The 19,685-nt window shown below is 35.6% G+C and overlaps 1 protein-coding gene across 1 annotated transcript in view; it reads right to left on the bottom strand.

The window, feature by feature from the left end:
* Positions 1–19,685, bottom strand: part of LOC145276767 (matrilin-1-like) — a 147,641-nt gene that overhangs the window by 41,293 nt on the left and 86,663 nt on the right. Inside the window, exons 5-8 of the mRNA XM_080128021.1 lie at positions 13,942–14,169; positions 8,799–9,371; positions 8,018–8,050; positions 5,131–5,682 (exon numbers count right to left, since the gene is read on the bottom strand). Of these exons, the coding sequence (XP_079984147.1) occupies positions 5,131–5,682; positions 8,018–8,050; positions 8,799–9,371; positions 13,942–14,169 (1,386 nt within the window). The remainder of the gene's footprint in view (positions 1–5,130; positions 5,683–8,017; positions 8,051–8,798; positions 9,372–13,941; positions 14,170–19,685) is intronic.

The following is a 19,685-nucleotide window of genomic DNA, read 5'->3' as shown; positions in this document are numbered from 1 at the left end:
TATTAAGTTAGACCCATGTTCAAGGAACCTAGATCTAAAATTTCAAGCGTTTAGACCCAAAATTGGCGGAGGAGTTTGGTAGAGTTCTCAAACGTCAAATTGTTGAACTTTGACCCCTTAACAGCCAAATTTCTGGCCGAAAACCGATCACATAGATTTTTCCAAATCTCAGTACCCTGTATATCAAATTTTGAGTCTGTAGACTAAAAATTGACAGAGTTATTGCGTAGGGAAGTGTACACAGACAAACACACACACACACACAGACAGATACACAGACACGTTCACTTTTATAGATAGATAGATACACAGATAGATAGATAGATAGATAGATTGATAGATAGGTAGATAGATTAAACAAAAATATACACGTATACATAAAGATATATGGAAACAATTTTGTGTTTACTGTAAATTTTTTACTCAAATATTATGCAAGTATAAATCGTGTTGAATATCTATATGAATATAATTACACATAATAGTTAACTAAAGATGATCATCCCATGAGAAAACCGAAAAAACTTATAGGGAATTAATTAAAATGAATGTTTAAAAGAGTATGCAAATTAGCTAGATCTTTTGCTAATGACTACAATTCCACAACCCATATATAAGAAAATTGTATTTTCTTTTTAAATAAATAAAAAAGGGGGTTTAATATGAATATCAATACACACAAAAGAAAAAACGAGTTTATAGAAGTATATATAAATAATAGATGAAGCTTAAAAATATATTTTCAATAATAAAACAAACCTACCAGGATAGAAAAACCTCTACCCGGTTAAGGAGTAATATTACATAGAAACTTTATTACAATATCAGGTCCATATGGATGAAAATAAAGGAGAAAAAGCGGAGAACCCAATCAAACCTCTAATCACAAGGACATTGTGACAGATGCATTTAAATGCCAGAGAAATAAGCCCTAAATTTCATTTTGTAAACATAGCAAAACACAGTGTTCGATTTATCCAAGGGATAAAACTCGCAATGTTATGCCGGAAAGTCTAGTATACTACAAAAACTCCGATATTTTTGCTTGTGTGTGCAAGGTTCCAATCAAATTCGTTTCCATAGAAACACATTTTTGTAGGAATGTTGGTAATCTTCAAGTGGTTCCTCCCGTAAGTACATGATGTCCTTGGAGAAAGAATTCTTAATAGAAAGATATCAGTGAAACGAATGCCAACAATAATCATTCGATCCATTTTACATGAAGGAATAATGCTCAACAGAACCACACGAAGCCCGGTATTCCCAAATGGTCAACCATCTGGTACTAACTAAACTCAACGTTCTTTAACATGTAATTTAGTAAGAACTGATGTGTTAGTGAGGTTATACCGTTTAGTATAACAGTAAAATTACGTTTAATTTTGATGGAAAATATAATAATAATAATAATAATAATAATAATAATAATAATAATAATCTGCCATAACAGAGTTCAAAATACACTTCGTAGTTTAGTAGGAAAAGCCCTTTTCTCTTCCCTGCTATCTCTTTCCCACAGAAGAGACGTTGCGAGCCTATCTCTGCTTTATCGTTATTTTCATGGCAAGTCTCGTCTGAGCTCCAATCCATGGTCCTCCCTGCCCTACCTTTCAGGAAAAACACTCGTCTAAATGAAACGACTATCAATAAGTACCCCACACTTTTTAACTGTGCCTAAACATAAATGTAGATTCCATGAACAAAGCTTCATTCTTAGAACTGCACGCTTGTGGAACTCTGTTCAGCTTTCCTGCTTCCCAACTGACTACAAGTCCAACGTGAACAAATCCTCTCTTTATCTGTGCCTAAACCTAAACGTAGATTCTATGAACAAAGCTTCTTTTTTTAGAACTGCACGCCTGTGGAATTGTCTTCCGTTTTCCTGCTTTCTAGCTGACTACAATATGGTTGTCTTCAAGTCCAATGTAAACAAGTTCTTGATGAGCCGTTAACAAATTTACCGAATTTCCATTACTAACGATTACTATATTGTCCAATTGACTACTGTACACTCTTAACCCTTATCCTCGAGTGGTCTCTGGTCCTTGATAAGTGGTGATGCCTATATAAAAAAATCCTTGATGAACCATTCCCTTAAGTAATCAAATTTACCAAATTTCTATTATTAACGATGACTACGACATGTTCCCCTTGACCACTGTACACTCATTAACCCTTATCCTCGAGTGGCTACCGGACCTTGATAAGTGGTGACTCTTCTGTAAAAAAAGCAAGTAGACTATATATCATAATAGTTTTCAAGAAAAAATCCTGCAAGATGGTAGATTTTAGGCCACATAGTGAATATCAATGAGACAGAGAAGCAAAGCAAATACACTGAACTAACCAGAGAGCTGAAAGGGATATAGAAGACAAAGAAAGTCAAGAGACCACCAATAATAGCACGAGCATTAGAACAATCTTGGGAAACTTCGGTAAAAGAATGGGAGAAATTGCAATTACAGGGAAAACTAAAATACAATGAATAGGAATTATAAAAACAGCTGAAATCCTATGAAAAATCATAGAATGTGGAAACCAATCCACATAAACTGCGAACGCTAACTAGTAATTGGGATGCTTCAAGAGAAATAAAATAAAAACACGACCACAGGGAACTAAAGAAAACGAACTCACAAAATACTATGACCGATCCATCAAAATAATTAGTGGCTTCTACATCAGAAAGCGCCACATGAAAGAGTTGTTAAGGATCCAGGAGGACTGAGAATGTAAAGCACTAGCCAGACCTCCACTGGAAGAATGCGAAGAGAACTGGAGCTTTGGGGACGTTTTGTTTCACCCAAATTATAACGAATACCAATGACCAATGATAAGCAGCCGTTGAAATAACGTGAAGCCACCTACGCTGGTTATCGAAAGAGATAGAGAATACTGAAAATCTGGGGAGACTTGTTGTCACCCAGACTCCAGGGAATACCACAGGTTATTGCCAATGAGTGATCACTGGTCATGGCATTTGTGAGAACTCCTAGTAAATTAATAATAATAATATGATGACGATAATAATATCAAATAAAAACAAGTAATTAAAGCTGATTTGAATAATAATAATAATAATAATAATAATAATAATAATAATAATAATAATAATAATAATAATAATAATAATAAAAAAAAAATGATGTAAAAAAGCATTAAATTAAGATGTAAAAAACGGCAGGATAGATAATATTTTCGTAGTGGCCGGAGGAAGATATTAAAGACTGTTTGTCTACCACATTATTTTGAAAATAGAGCCTCGTAACTATATATTTTATAAGTGTATTTCATCTTGATCACAGGGGATTATATTTTTTAATATTGGAAATTATTTCCGAAAGTATATTATGTATTATTATACTGTTTTATTGTTAATACTAATGTTTTTGCCGTCTATGCATTTTAAATCATTTGAAGAAAAAAAAAAATCCTTGAATATCTTCAACCTTCAAGAGAATATCACATTTTACAATTGATTTTTCCAAGTACTCTAACCACTGCGCCACGAGTTTTTGCGGACAATTCTCGTACGAATTTTAGAAGCCTTTAAACCTATTTCTAGTTGTAAATATCACTATTTATTACTAATTATATATATATATATATATATATATTAAGTAATGTGATTGATAATTTAAAATTTAAAAATCAAATTATGATTAAATTAAAAATCCGTTTCATAAGAAGGAACAACAAAATCAATTATCTGTACGATCGTTTCGGAAAACAATGCTTTTAATTGTGGTATAAATCAAGTTACGTACAATAAAGTATCAGTATTGTACGTAACTTGATGTATACCACAGTAAAAAGCATTGTTTTCCGAAACGATCGTACAGATAATTGATTTTGTTGTTGTTCCTTCTTATGAAACGGATTTTTAATTTAATTATAATTTGATTTTTAAATTTTAAATTATCAATCACATTACTTAATATTGAATTAGCTCTAGGACATTTAACTATCGAGCTTATTATATATCTAAATTACAACGAGCACTTTCTCTTTCCTGTATTTTAATTAAACTAGTAATTTCACTGTTACATTAAAATACACTCAGCTCTTTAGACTATTGTTCTAATCTCCTTTAAATTATATATATATATATATATATATATATATATATATAAGTTTATAAACAATAGATAATATAAACAAAACATTTATATATATATTATATATATATTAATGTTTTATATATATATATATAAGTTTATAAACAATAGATAATATAAACAAAACATTTATATATATATATTATATATATATTAATGTTTTATATATATATATATATATAAGTTTATAAACAATAGATAATATAAACAAAACATTTATATATATATTATATATATATATTAATGTTTTATATATATATATATATATATATATATACATCAATGTTTCACTTGTTTATACTATCTATTGTTTATAAACTTATTTTTTTACTTATTACTTGTATATATTATCTATTGTTTATACCGCTGCTACGGATTCTGGGGTCTTCGTCAGTCATATACGCAACGAACCGACGCAGTTCTCTTCCTGTAAAAAATTCAAATACGTCTCAAGATGCAGTACTGTTACCACATTTGGGGAAGTACTACTCAGAGGATCCTTTTCTGCCTTGACAAAGTACAAAACTGGCTTCGAAATCTAGTGGACTAAATTCTTTTTCCTCCTTACTACCTCTTTTTCATAGAAAAGGGGTTGCGAGTCTATCTTTACTCTATCGTTATATTTATGGCAGATGCTCGACTGAGCTCCAATGTATGCCCCTTCCCCGTAAAACATTCACAACAAACACTCGTCTAGCTACAACCACACATTCTCAACAATTTCCTCTACTCCCTATTTGTGCCTAAAACTAAACAAAATCCCACAAGCAGAGTTTCTTTCCAAGAACTTCCCATTTGTGGAACATAATACCACAAGGCTGCGTTCCAGTTAACTACAATAATTTGAAAACAAAAATAAATAGAAAATAAAAAATATACGCCGCTGGTATGGATTCTGACGCAAAGAAATGATTTCTCTGTGAATATAATTTATTGAAATACTTCAAAACGCGCGCAAAAAAAAAAAAAAAAAGAAAAAGAGAAAATCATTAAAAAGCAAAAATCTACTCACCATCGCATATTCTTTCCAGTAATTGTGATCGGATTGACTCTAATTCTTCATATGATGGAACTTTGAATAAATGCTCGGTGGCTGGTGAACTGCACAACATTTTGGTTTCTTCCGCAGAGAAAGCTTCCCCGACCGCAATCACAAAGAGTTCAATCCCTTGCGACCTGGCTTGTTGTGCCTCATCCAACGCCGAAACCGGATCCTCGGATCCACTATCCACCACGATGATACCGATTTTTTTGGCCATATTGCGTTTCCCATTGCCCAGTTCAAAGCCGTGGCGACGTAATTTATGGATGAGCTTGGCTAGGTCGGAGGATTTCAGTTCCAGGCTTTCTAGAACCGCGTTTTTATCCTTGTGAGCGCTGAACGAGAAACCAGACGTTCGGGGGCAGTTGTTCGAGAGTAAGCCCACCTGGATGTGTTCGGGATCTATGTCAAATTCCTGGACTAGAGACTTAATGAAATGGAGCGTCTGTTTAGTTCGGTAGACACCGGCATTGGCAGAATCGTGAGCGAAGAGGACATCAGCTGGTTGTCTCGTCCCGCAACCTGCATTAAAAACAATTAGTTACATTTCTATTTAATTAATTACGCAAAGTTAAGATATCCTATAGGACCACGCGCTTGCCCGCTCGACAGCAAACGACGACCTCAACGCTGTTTCCATGGTCTTCTCTTTTATCTTCTCTTCTGGCTGTGTTGTCGTCTCTCACATTAGCGGTTGCCGAGGGGGCGCACACGAGTTCACAAGTATATATATATATATATATATATATATATATATATATATATATATATATATATATATATATAATAAACAATGCAAAAGAAAACAAAAGATTCCAGCACCTTCTGTATATATCGGTCGTGTTCTGGTGTGTATAGGACAACATCGCAGGAAATAATCTGTAAGCACTAGAGTCCACATCTACATAGTCTGTCGAGGCCTCTTTGTCGTCGGTGGACGTCAGCTCATCTGAATCTGCTCCGAGCCATGACTTGCCTTCCTCTGTCCTAAACTGGTATCCTCAACTGTCGCAAACTGAAGACAGTCTTTAAACTGTCTCTAACTGTCGTAAATTGTCACAAAACTCTTTGCTATTTCTGAAACTGCACGTAAACTAAATATATTGACCGCTATTGTCTGGTCATTTTGTCCCAATCACTGCAGTACTTTGATTAACAATCCTACTTTTGTTCCGTTTATCTATCCTTGTAACGTTGTCCGTGGAACAATACATGTTATGTGCAGTTTCAATCGTAAAGGCGACAAAACAAAGAACAGGAAATAACTCCAACTCGCTTCTTCTTTGTAGTAAAAACAGTCATTTCCTCATTGTTACAGCCGTGGTGTCACCCACGTGATCTAGAACGTTCTCCACGCCTCTCACGAGATCTCGAACGTTATCTCGTACCCCGTTATCGTTCTCTTTCTCTGTTTTATAGACGTTTTTCACCACCTGTGACGTCACTTCGTATGCATTTACATATGCGCATTCACACTATGTTCCATCTTGGTGAACAACTTCATATACTTTTGTTATGCTGATAAACTTAATCCCTTTTTTATGTTTAGTTTTGTTCTCTTTTATATTTCCTAACACCTGGGGGCGGGGAAACGTCGATAGTAGCACAGTAGCATTCGTAAGTAGCCACACCAGATCCGATTGGATTTGAAATCCACAGTCCAGATTTACTCATCATCCGCGACAGTTCTCGTTTCAGCAATCGCTATCGCCTTTTACCTTTAAGGCTAACTTGTTATTGTTGATAGTTATACCATCCACAGGAAGATGTCACACAAGATTGGAAGGTGGGGAGAATCAGACTAGCGCCCCCCCCGAAAAAAAAGGAACAAAAATTGCTTAGGCAGCCTCGTTGGCATTCCCAGGTAGGAACACCTCAGGCAACAAGGATAGAAGACAACGCCCAGAGAGGATTGACCTCCTAAAACTGCACAAGACGATCAGCACGATATTACAGTCAACAAGGCAAAATCAGTTTTTATAATAGCTTAGACTCTCGTGGCTTTGGAGGCTTTTGTGCCCACTTTAGGGGATTTATTCCTCCTAATGCACCAATAATGCTATATCATATTCGCTATTGATGTTTCTTCGTTTCTTAAGGAAATCGATGAACAAAATACCTTGCGCATCCCAGAATACGGAGGCTAGAACGTTGTTTGATGTTTACGTCATTGACTGCTTTGGACTGCTTCTATGTACTTGTGAGACTGTCGATTTGACTTCGGATTGAAGCGGTGTATTTATGTTCCATGCGTCGTTGTCTTCTGATCGACTATTAGCAAATGCGGCATTCAATTTGAACACAGTTTTCTCATTAACAAATGTTCATGCAAAATGATAAACATTTTCAACTCGTCTGCTATCTCACTCAATTTCAGTTTACGATCGGACAAAACGAGTTTGTGAACTTCTCCCATGTTTTCCGGGACTGAAATCATTGACCTGAACGTTAAGCATCATTTGTGTCTGTACGACCTCATTTGAAATCAACATACCACCTTAACAATCTGAATAACACTTATCAAGCCGTTGTTGCTTGAACAGTATTATTTTCAATCGGAAAATGTTTTATGAACACACAAAATTCAGATGTTTTCCATTGTTTTTTAAAATTTGTAACAGTAGCTTCACTTAAATAACTGTAATTTGGATAAAGCTAGAAATGTTAAGTTATTTTTATTAGTTGCACCAACTGCATATTACATAGACACAGGTTTTATTGAGTGATGTGTTAGCTAGAGTCCTTTGTTCGCTGGTTACACTACTCAGATAAGAGAGCGTCATTCAAGTTTTGTTTCAAATTGTCTGGGTTTTATGTCTGTGTTACTTCTTCATGAATAAAAAATATATGAACTTACCAGCATCAGACACAGGAATTGGAGACGGCTCAGCTGTATATATATATAAAATAAATAAATAAATAAATGGATATGTATGTATATATATATAAATAGATGAACAAATAGATATATAAATCATAATTAAATAAATATTTAGCTGTCCATATGTAATGAAAAATAAATAAATAGATAAATAAATAAATAGATATAAATATATTTATATATATATATATATAAATAGATGAACGAATAGATAGATAAATCACAATTAAATATTTAGCTGTATATATGTAGTGATTAAATAAATAGATAAATAGATGGATATACATATACACATATATATATAAATATATAAATAGAGGAATAGATAGATTAATCATGAATAAATAAAGAAATATTTCGATGAATACGTAGATAAATAAATAGATAAACAACTATATGAATAAATAGATGAATAAATAGATAAAATAATAGATGAATAAATAAGTAGATAACTAAATAGATAAATAAATGGATGAACAAATAAAGAGATAAATAAGAAGATAAATTATTAGATAAAAAATAAGTTAGATTAATAAATAACTAGAAGTATATAAATAAATAGATAAATAAATATATTAGCACCTACAATAATAACTGAAGTCGATAAATAAAAATTATTTCAGAATGTTTTTCTTTTAATTTAGAAGCATGCAATAGTTTCGTCTTATTCAAGAATGCAAGTTCAAACGTACATGTAGTTTAACAAAAATTATGAGTGACAACAATAAACCAGCATTTGTAGCAGAGAGATATTTACCGCGACAAATCTTGAGCGCAAGTTCACGAAGGATTTTCGTTGTGTCATTGTAATGTTCTGCATGGAAATAATGGTCACCAAATTTCTGGCTGTCAACGATGCTCTCAAGTTCCTCAGTCGTCAGTTCCGGCCCGATTCCAACGGCGTACATGGAAATGCCTGCCCTCGTAGCAAACTGCGATTCTTTCAACGTCTGTTCCCGATCGTCCGATTTGCTTCCGGTGACCACAAGGCCGACATGGGGCGTATTCATGTCCAACCGCAGCACTGACCGCCGGAAACTTCGGGTCCGGATGTGTTTTATGGCGCGGTTGATGCGACCGCGACCCTTGATTTGCCGCTCATTTTTCAGGGCGTCGATGACATCATTCATGTTCTTGTATTCATTGATGTCAAAGACAGCCTCGACTCGCCGACCGAACTTCATGAAGCCCACTCGGGTCGTCGCCTTCGACACGTCAAAATACTGGATGAGTTTTTGAATAAATTCCATCTGCATTTGAAACTGTTCTTTAGAAATCCGGTCGGTGGCGTCTGCTGCAATCATAAGGTCGATTGCCCTTCCATTGCACACTAAATGCAAAATAAAAGCAAAGAAAATTAGATATAATTTGTGATATCTTTAAACACACACATAACTATTTATAATTACCTATAGAGAGAACTTAAATGCTTACTGGAGAGAACTTGAATGTTTACTGGAAAGAACTTTTTAGTCTACTGGAGAGAACTTTAATGCCAGCTGGAGAGAACTTGAATGTATACTTGAGAACTTGAATGTCTACTGCAGAGAACTTAAATACCTACTAGATACTGTCCTCAAGTGTCTAAGGTTTCTCTGTACAAGAATTTGTCAGGACAACCTGGCTTGAGGATACTTATTTTTACGAGTAAACCTTGACTAAATATTCAAAATAACAATAAATATTCAAAATAACATAATAAATATTCAAAATAACATAAATATTCAAAATAACATAAATATTCAAAATAACATAATAAATATTCAAAATTAAATTGTATTCACAGCCCAAATAAAATCTCCATCGTTATGGCTACCTCATACTGGCTTGTACGAGGAATGGTGCGTCTTTTCAAAGTGATGTTGCGTGTAGTAAAAACACTAAGCTGGACAATCCACCAGAGTAAATGAATTCTTGTCTTGGAATCCAATAATACCAAGAGACCAAAAAGAAAAATATAGTATAACGTAGTTAACTGGTCAATAAATGTAATGGAATACTCGAATATATATGTGCCTCATATAGAGATCAAGTATTCGTCTCAGGAAAGGAAATCCTGTTTTTTTTAGAACTTCAAATAAAGTCAACTGAAACAAGAAAGAAAGATTAACGCTATCAAGGGAGGTAACACACCATCACTTATATTCGGATTCTTTCCCCACGTCTTTTCTGTTGCTATTTTAAATCCTATAACTGAAGTCGTTAAATAAAAAAATATTTCAGAATATTCCATACAATAGTTTGGTCCTATTCAAGAATGCAAGTGCAAAGGTATATCTAGTTTAACAAAAAATATAACGAAAGAAATTAGCATGAAATATACATGTGTTTATTATTTCAATATAACGAAGATTTAATTAATGACTCAATTGTACCTAACTGCAATAGCAACAAATCTCTTACATTAATTACAATAGTTCAAAGTATTCAAACGCTTTTCATGTTTTGTCCCGAGGCTTGACACGTCTTGTTAACAATCTTTGGTATGTTTGGCTGCAATTTTGGCGTTAGCTTGAATCACGGGGTTTATCTAAGGGAGATAACTAAAAACTAAATTTTCGCTAATTATCTTCAGAAACTGTTTTTATTAATAATTAATTTTCGACCTTATCGTTTTTCGTAAATTCCTGAATTCGACAGAAACATTTCTGAGTTTGACAGATAAATTCCCGAGTTCAACAAGATACATTTGAAGAATGTTACATATACGTTGTGACAATAACACTCGAGATAAGAACAATAGTCCGAATAATCCAAATAATAATCCAAATAATAATCCAAATGATATATAATAATATATATAAAGGTAGTTGGTTTGAAACATCGCTGGTAAATAGGTATATTACAAAAGAAAAATGCGAGCATGAAAAGTAATATGGTTAAACTCAAACACGGAAAAGTAAAGGACTAGTTTTTAAAACTGGAAAAGAAAAGGACAAGATATTCTAGTAAAAATTATAATAAATTTACAACTTAAAATATTGCAGTATTAACAATTGATTATATAATGTAATAAATTGAATTAAAAAAAATCTTAATGCTGCACTATTTTAAGCTATAAATTTATTATATTTTTACCTAGAATATCTTGTCATTTTCTTTTCCAGTTTTAACAACTAGGCCTTTACTTTTCCGTGTTTAAGTTTAACCATATTACTTTTCATGCTCGCATTTTTCTATTGTAATCCATGATTTTTTCGAGCTTCCAATAAATTCACTTGTTCTTTGTTTAATTTAAGTCTTATTTTTTGCCACCATAAACACATAGGCACTAACAATGTACGGCACTCGTCTGCTTTCAAAAATCCCCCATTAATCTTCCTTTCATACTTTCATCCTCTCTGTTTCACTTATTACTTCTCTTTTCGCGACAGCAGTGAATTAGTAACAACAGTAGTCGCCGAAGCGACGTGGTCACCAATCATAAAAAGCGTCGCTCACCTCCTTCCATATTTTTACAATTTTGAACACCAGAAAATTCACCATAACTTTTGTTTTACTGAACGAAAATAGAATTTTTTTTTCACAATATAGACGAGAAGGTGATCTATAAACTGTAATAATTGTTTGAAATTTAGTCGAAAAGTGAGTGAGCGGTGAAGCCTTAAAGCAGTTCTAAATGACTAAAACTGCCGCTTGACCATATATTCAAACACAGTAGTGTCTGAATGATATATGTATTTAATAAGGTTGCTTGAAATGCGGAAGAAACGAAATACGAGACGGTGAAAGAAAAGGACAAATACAAGTACTTGTGTGATGATTTTCGTTAAGAACTTTATTTATTTTTCAGTAAGTCTATCAGTAGAACGACATTGCCTGTCGGTCAAAGAGAAGATTAGGTTTTGCAATGTGGCGAAGACACTGAAATCAACAGGAAACTTTTTATCAAAAAGTGATTCTTAAGTGCGTCATATACACAAGTTTGGCCGAACTTCCAAACTTCAGCCGTCTTGCGGAAACTCCAGCAAAACAAACGCCTCCTTAAGTAAGACACTTTATCAGATCTCCAAAACTAACGTACTGTACACACAGTAACCCTTATCCCCGAGTGGCTTCCGGGCCTTGATAAGTGGTGACTACCTTGTAAAAAAAACCCAAAAAACGCATCTTATGTGGCGGTAAATATGGTAATCTCATTTGCTTGGTTCCTAGTAACTAACCTATCCACGAGGGCAAAATTAGACACAAGGTGGGATTTTAATGCCATGAAAATCCAACTCTCAACAATGGAGCACTCTGGATTGAAAACAAAAATTGTCTTGGTCTAGCTAAATTTTTCTTTAACTAATTGATAACAAAAAAAAAGATGGAGTGTGGTATCAGAGAACATGTACGAGGTGCCTTCAATAAGTTTCCAGACTTATTTTCTACACGCATTTAAAATTGCCGTAGACTCTTGAAAATTCAGTATGTTATTGCTATACATCTAATGAGATGAGTGACCAATTTATATAATTTTAAGTTCAAATGAACAGCTACTGCAGGAATTGGAGTACGCCTTACGAAAAGCCTAATTATCACAGCTGGTGAATTTCAAAAATGCAGTCTGAACGTGAAAACACTTTAGAAGAACGATATGCAATAAAAATTTGTTTTAAACTTGGAAAAAAATGCCCCCAAAACGTATGGAATGATTCAGACTTCTTTTGGGCCATCTTGCATGAATCGAGCACTAGTTTTTGAGAACCATAAGAGTTTCAAGGAAGGCAGGGAGTATGTGGGGGATTATGAGAGGTGTGGGAGAAGTAAGGAAGTCAGAGCACCAGAGTTGATTGGCCAAATAAAGAATTTCATGAATAAGGATCATCGTGTGTCTATAAGGTAAATAGGTGCACAGTTTGATGTCAATATGGGATTTATACACATAATTATTCGCGAGGAACTGGAGATGCGGAAGATTTACGCGAAGTTTGTCCCAAGGGTGCTCAGAAAATATCAGAAAGAAAGAGGTTGTCATGACAAAGATGGGTATCAAAAGAGTTCCTCATCCTCCATATCGTCCAGACCTTGCTCCCTGTGACTTTATGTTATTCTCTAAACTCAAGGAATACTTTAGAGGCTGTCGTTATGAGATAATTTAGGAGATAAAAGAGACTGTGACTAGTCTCATTTACATGCTCACACCAAGGGATTTCCATTGGGCTTTCCAACGATACCACAAGTGCATTGCGGCCAAAGGAGATTACTTCGAAGTGCACAAAAGTTTAATGTGTGTACTATCAATAAAAGTGCCCATACGGGAAATGCATGGAAACTAATTGAAGGCACCTCGTACTTCATTCATAATCAAAAGAGTCATTTGCTGCGTTTTACGGTGGTGGGTGAGTTTCCTCCTCGGCACCAAAGTCAACAAAGTCTCGGTTATTTTTTAAATGTTTTTTTCCCTGTTTACTGCGATATGTTGTTATGCAATTCTAGGAGGTCTACTTTCCCACGCTTTGCCTTCATCATCATCATCATCATCATCTGAAGATTCTATTGTTGGCATTGGTTTTCTCGATATTTTTCAAGACGGAATTTGTTCTAGAAAAAAAACAGGAATTACGAGAGAGACTACGTGAAGGTTGCCAACATCCTAAGTGAAAGTGATTTTTGTGAAACGAACTGGATTCGAACAGGTCGTCATTCCGTATCCTTAACCATTAGATCACCTTACTCCCTGCCTTCTTTTTTTGAGAAGGGGTTAGTTTATTGCTAATCGCCTGTAGCGCCCCTATCGAGAAATGCCAACGGAGCTGCCCAGACATTTTTTTATAAACCAGAATACTCTTTCTCTAGCGCGTTGGCTCGTCAATTCAACTTGTAGATCCTTGTGTCACATCCTCCGACCTTGTGAGGGAGATAAATAACACTCGTGAGTTAGTTTTAACGAGAAACGACCCGGATACGTAACTTACCGCTTGTGATCATCTGATCGATACTTGTCGTCGTCGGAGCAGGAGTGGTTGTTGTTGTTGGTGCCGGTGTTGTTGTCGTTGTTGGTGCCGGTGTTGTCGTTGTCGTCGTCGGTGCCGGCGTTGTTGTTGTTGTTGTTGTCGGTACCGGTGTTGTTGTTGTTGTCGGAGCTGGAGTAGTAGTTGTAGTCGGAATTGGTGTGGTGGTGGTGGGGGGTAGTGTAGGTGGTACTGCAAAAGAAAAAGAATCACGTGACATAAAAAATAATATTCCTTCTCTTATAGATATATAAAAAAATTACAGGGGAATATTTTACGTTATACCGGTGTAACCTTGGCCAGTGTAACGTAATATATTCCCCTGTAAAAATTCTTCTTCTTTTTTTTTTTATCTATAATAGAAGAAAGCTTACTTTTAAGATCGTTAAGCCCAAATATCAGCTGACGTGATATTGTAAACAAACACAGACGTAATTTGATGAACGACATTATCATTATTATTTAATTTTTGTTTTTTTTGCGAATTAGTCTACCGGGAAAATTATTCCTCGTAATATATAATATTCAATAGAGGATTGATTATATAATGATACATACGCAATCTGCATAAATTAAAATATCATGTTTAAGCGTATTGTACAACCAGGCAACGCCGGGGGTCCAGCTGGTGTACTATATTTCAATGATCAATTAACTATGGGGTATAGTGTAGTATATGTTCTTTTATCACGATACCATCCTCTCAAGTATTAACTCCTTTAAGAAGGCAGTGTAGTGCATGTTAGTTTTTCATATATGCTAGAAAACTATAATGTTTATTTCGCGATCGTATTTTTACAATTAAAAATGGGATTGTTTTTCTTTTCTTTTAAGATATATATGTTTATGGAAATCGTTCCAGACAAAACGTGAAGCCACTTGATATAAGGAACTAACAAGTATGGGTAAGAGGAAAATAGTCATCAGGAAAAGATTTCCACAAGCCTTCAACGGTTCTTGAAAAGAAGCTACTGGAATACGAAGTTCTTAACTCACCCTATCTCCCTCCCTCCCTGTTTGCCTTTCACTTCTCCCCCCCCCTTCCAAGGTCAATAATGATTCCCCTCCCTCTGACTAAAAACAAAATAGATACTATACATTGATTCTAGCCGGAAGTTCATGAAAGTGTTTTTTTTTTAATATATTTTAAAGGTCACTCGAAATCATCGCTTTAAATATGGACTCTCTTTGACTAATTTTGTTCTTATTGAGCCTCCCAAAACATGAGTATTACAAAAGAAGTGGCCACATTCTATGTGAGGCAATGCTGAAAAGAAAAGAATATATCAACTTTGTGGTTGTGTTTTGTGTAGTTTTTGACTTTTAGCTCAAACACACACACATACACAAACAGAAAAAAAAAATGAGAATGGCAAAAGGACATCACATCACATGCCTACCTAAGCCGACTTACATAACAAAACTTGCAGAAACACAATAAAGAGAATTACAGAAGAAAATGGCAATCCAGCAACCCTGATCGCACGAAAGAAAAGAGTTATTTTTAATGTTTTTATTTTCACCCCACACAAAGCACAATGCCACTTCGATGTAAGGGGGCTACTATCTGAGATAACATTTTCAGGGATACCATGTGGGAAAGTTGAGTAGCAAGATGTCTGTTCACATTACATTTAAACTTCTGCATGTCAGTGCAGTTGGGACAGCAGAATCCCGGAACGAAGTTCAAAAGTCTAGCAGTTCTAAGCAATAAACTATTTGAATAGAAGGCTTTCTTGCACCTAGGGATCGCTGCTGTGTATTGGTGGGATTTAGCTGCTTATCGGGTTTGTCGAGAGTATTTACATCGGGAGGGAATTCGAAAGTTAGCAGTTTGACTCGAGCTTGAGTAGAAGACTTTCCGATATCTAGGGATCTCTACAGTGTAGAGGTGGGATTTTGCTGCTTGTCGGGTTAGGCGATGGTATTTACGTAGAGAAGGTATATGGGCTTAGAGTACACGAAAAAGGAGCTGTAAACCAAATGAGAAGGATGGTGACAACATGGAAGTTCGTAGAAGCACTAAGTCAAAGTTACATAGACAAAGTGGCTTCCATAGAATTCCTTAACAGTGACAAATTTAAATCTGACGAGGTACAGATAATAATAGTCGAGTATAACCAGTGTCTTCTCACAAAATAAGAATTCAGGTGATAGGTCATCTCCCTCTCAGTACAGACCAATAAGTATATTGTGTGTCATGAGTAAGTTGCTGGAATCCATATTAAATAAAGAAGTAATCAACCACCTCACCAGAAATAACTTTCTTAGTGACATGCAATATGGTTTCCGTTCTTCTAGATCTACAGCAGATGTGCTTACGGTTATATCTCATAGGATTAGTGAATATCTCGACAAAGGCTTCCTCTCTAGGGCAATTGCTCTTGACCTTCAATAAGGTATGGCATAAAGGCCTACTTCACAAGATTTTCAGCTACGGTATCACTGGAAATGTTTTCTCTATTATTAAATCATTTCTCTCCGATAGGCTCATAAGAGTAGTGGTTAATAGGTAGAAATCAGAAGCCCACAGTATTAATGCTGGAGACCCTCAGGGGTCTATCCTGGGCCCAACTCTCTTCCTGATCTACATCAATGATCTCCCAAAACACATACTTAAATCATTCGTTCATATCCATGCTGATGACACGACCATCTATCGTAACACATCAAAGGCCATAAATAACAAAGTTCTCTCTGATTCTCTCTCCTGTAATCTTGAGCGCGTGGTACAATGGGGGAAAAAGTAGCTGGTTACTTTTAATGCATCTAAAACCAAGCTTCTATCTTTACATCATCAACGCTCTGATCCCCATCTGGCATCAATTGAAATCGATGGCTCTCGTCTTGAGGAGGCTCCATGTTTTGACAAGCTTCTGGGATAGACCTTTACTCCTGATCTGAAATGGAACATGTACATTAAATCTGTTGTCAAGGTCGCTGAAAAAATGGTGGGATCCTTCTACCGCTCCAGTAGATATCTCACTGCTGATGCAATTCTCTATCTATATAAAAGTTAAGCACTCCAAGGATGGAGTACTGCTGCCATATCTGGACAGGAGCTGCTAAAAACAGCCTATCCTGCCTTGACGGAGTACAAAATAGACTTCGTAGCCTAGTGAGGAATGCCCTTTTCTCTTCTCTGCAACCTCTCTCCCACAGAAGTGATGTTGCGAGCCTGTCTTTGTTTTATCGTTATTTCCATGGTAAGTGCTCGTTCGAGCTTCAATCTCTGGTACTCCCTCGCCAATCTTTCATGAAAAACACCCGTCTGGCTGAAACCACTCTCAATAATTTCCTCACTCTTTATTTGTGCCTAAATCAGAACGTAGATTCCATGAACAAAGCTTCTTTCTTAGAAGTGCACGCCTGTGGAACTCTCTTCCGTTTGCCCGTTTCCCACCTGACTACAACTTGGATGTCTTCAAGTTCAACATAAACAAATTCCTGATAAAGCGCCCCCTTAAGTAAGACACTTTATCAAATCTCCATTACTAACGATTACTACGATATTATCCCATTGATTACTGTACACGCAATAACCCTTATCCTCGAGTGGCCTCCGGGCTTTGGTAAGTGGTGACTACCATATAAAAAAAAACAAAAACAAATGAATTTAAGAAAATGGTTAGTCTCAGACCCCCCCCCAGAAAAAACAAAAAACAAAAAAGACAAAAAAAAAGACAAAAACAAACAAACAAACAAACAAACAAACAAACAAACAAACAAACAAAAATGGTCAGTGCAGATTCTGTCATTCAGCTGTGGACAGTCCAAATCATTGAATGTCCGGATGTAAGATCCTCTTTGGCAGATAGTCCTTACTAGGGCTATGACAGCAGCATATTCTTTTCATTGTTTTTACTCTTGAGTATATATCCGACACAGTTAGACACAATTAATCAACCGAGGATCACATCACTCTACATAAAAAACATATAAGATATCATGGATATATACCTGAGAATCCAAACAAGGAAAAGAATATGCTGTTGTCATAGCCCTAGTAATCACACGCACCGTATGTAAATACTTCCACTGGAAGATCTGCAGAAAGATGCGGCTTGAAAGATCGCCGAACATCTTGGATTATGAACCTTTACTCATGACAACAAATGGAAATGTGTTTTTCGACAAAGACCTGCAAGCAGGTAAGTGCATCAAATACTAGGTCATCAAATCATACATTGTTATCCGAAACAAACCTGAAAGGACTGCTCTCATAATTGATGTAATCGTCGCGAATGGCAATGGCATAAATAGAGCCAAATGCGAAAACAAAAAACTTGCAGAACGTGAAGAATTACTTGAAAGCCACATGGTCCTTGAAAGGAATAAACATTATGCCATTTGCGGTAGAGGAAACTAGCTTATTTCAAATAAATGAATATATAAATAAATAAAAGAAAAGAGAAAGAAAATACGTAGACACAATCCTGGAAGATCAAGCTTGAACAAAGAATAGCAGAAGAGCCCTCACATATAAAATAACTAATAATAAACTGAGACACTGATTCCATGTTGCATGAGCCAAATGTTACCGTAGTACGTAAATTATTATTATTTTTAAAATAACGCTTTCTAAATTATTCCATGATTTTCTAAATGAAAATAATACTTTAAAGATTACACTTTTGTAAAGTACAGAGTGGAACGATCAAATTGTCGCCATAGAAAAGACGACATCGTTTCATTTCCGTTTTATGAAAATCTGTTTTCTTGTTTTGCTGCAGACCATTGGCGAGTTGTGTACAAATCACAGCAGCGATAGGAGCCTTATATCAGTTGTGTACAAATCCCAAAGCGCCAAGAGCCTTATATCATGAAAGTGACACAATGTTCAACGAGCGAGATCGGAGATGCACCGCTGTACAACTCATGCTCTCTACCGATCCAAATTATGACAACAGCACCCTGAACATGCACACCCGGACGGTTCAACGCTTGAGGGCAGAGCTCAATGATGTTTTCGGCCACGGTTATGGTCTTTAATGTGATTTCAAGTGAGGGCCACATCATACCACCTCACATCTTCGAAATCCGTTTGAATGTCAATACCTAAGTGTACCTGAATGTGCTGAAGAATGTGATGATCCCCCATCATCACAATTTTTTTTAGAAATCAAAATATCATATTTAAGCGGATTTTACCTCTCTCCTTCGTCTATCTATATTTCTCTATTGCCCCTCCCTCGTTTTATCGCCCTCTCTCCGAACTACCCAACCCCTTCTTTCTCCTCTGTCCAGCGCATTCTTCTTTATCTGAGCATACATGAAGACACAATCACAGAAAACCTCTTTTATATAATATATTCCCATTGGAAGTAATCAGCATTTTCTTTCGAAATCAGTACATATGTAACAGAGTGCGGACGCGCGTATGCAAATGTATACGAAATGCAAAATGACGTCACCGTAAGGAAAAAAGAGAAAGGCTATAAAAAGAACGCGTGCACAGACTGGAGCACGTTCAAGAGCACGTTCGAAACGATGTTCGAGAGGACAGAGGTCAGAGAGAAGGAGTACAGCCACATTTTATTTGGGAAAGTACCCGGAAATAAATGTCGTTGTTACAAAAAAAAAAAAAGGAGTCGAGTTATTACTTGTCCTTGCGACGTACTCTGCTACAACGTGTTGGGTTTAAGTGTATAAGGTTACATAATAAAACTAAAAACAGACTTCCGTAATAAAATCTGGCCTAATTGATC

This window comes from Euprymna scolopes, chromosome 5 (assembly GCF_053919585.1).
Source record: "Euprymna scolopes isolate OS-2025 chromosome 5, ASM5391958v1, whole genome shotgun sequence".
Taxonomy (NCBI): Eukaryota; Metazoa; Mollusca; class Cephalopoda; order Sepiida; family Sepiolidae; genus Euprymna; species Euprymna scolopes.
The sequence above is the reverse complement of the archived record's forward strand: the minus strand, read 5'-3'. Positions and strand labels throughout refer to the sequence as shown.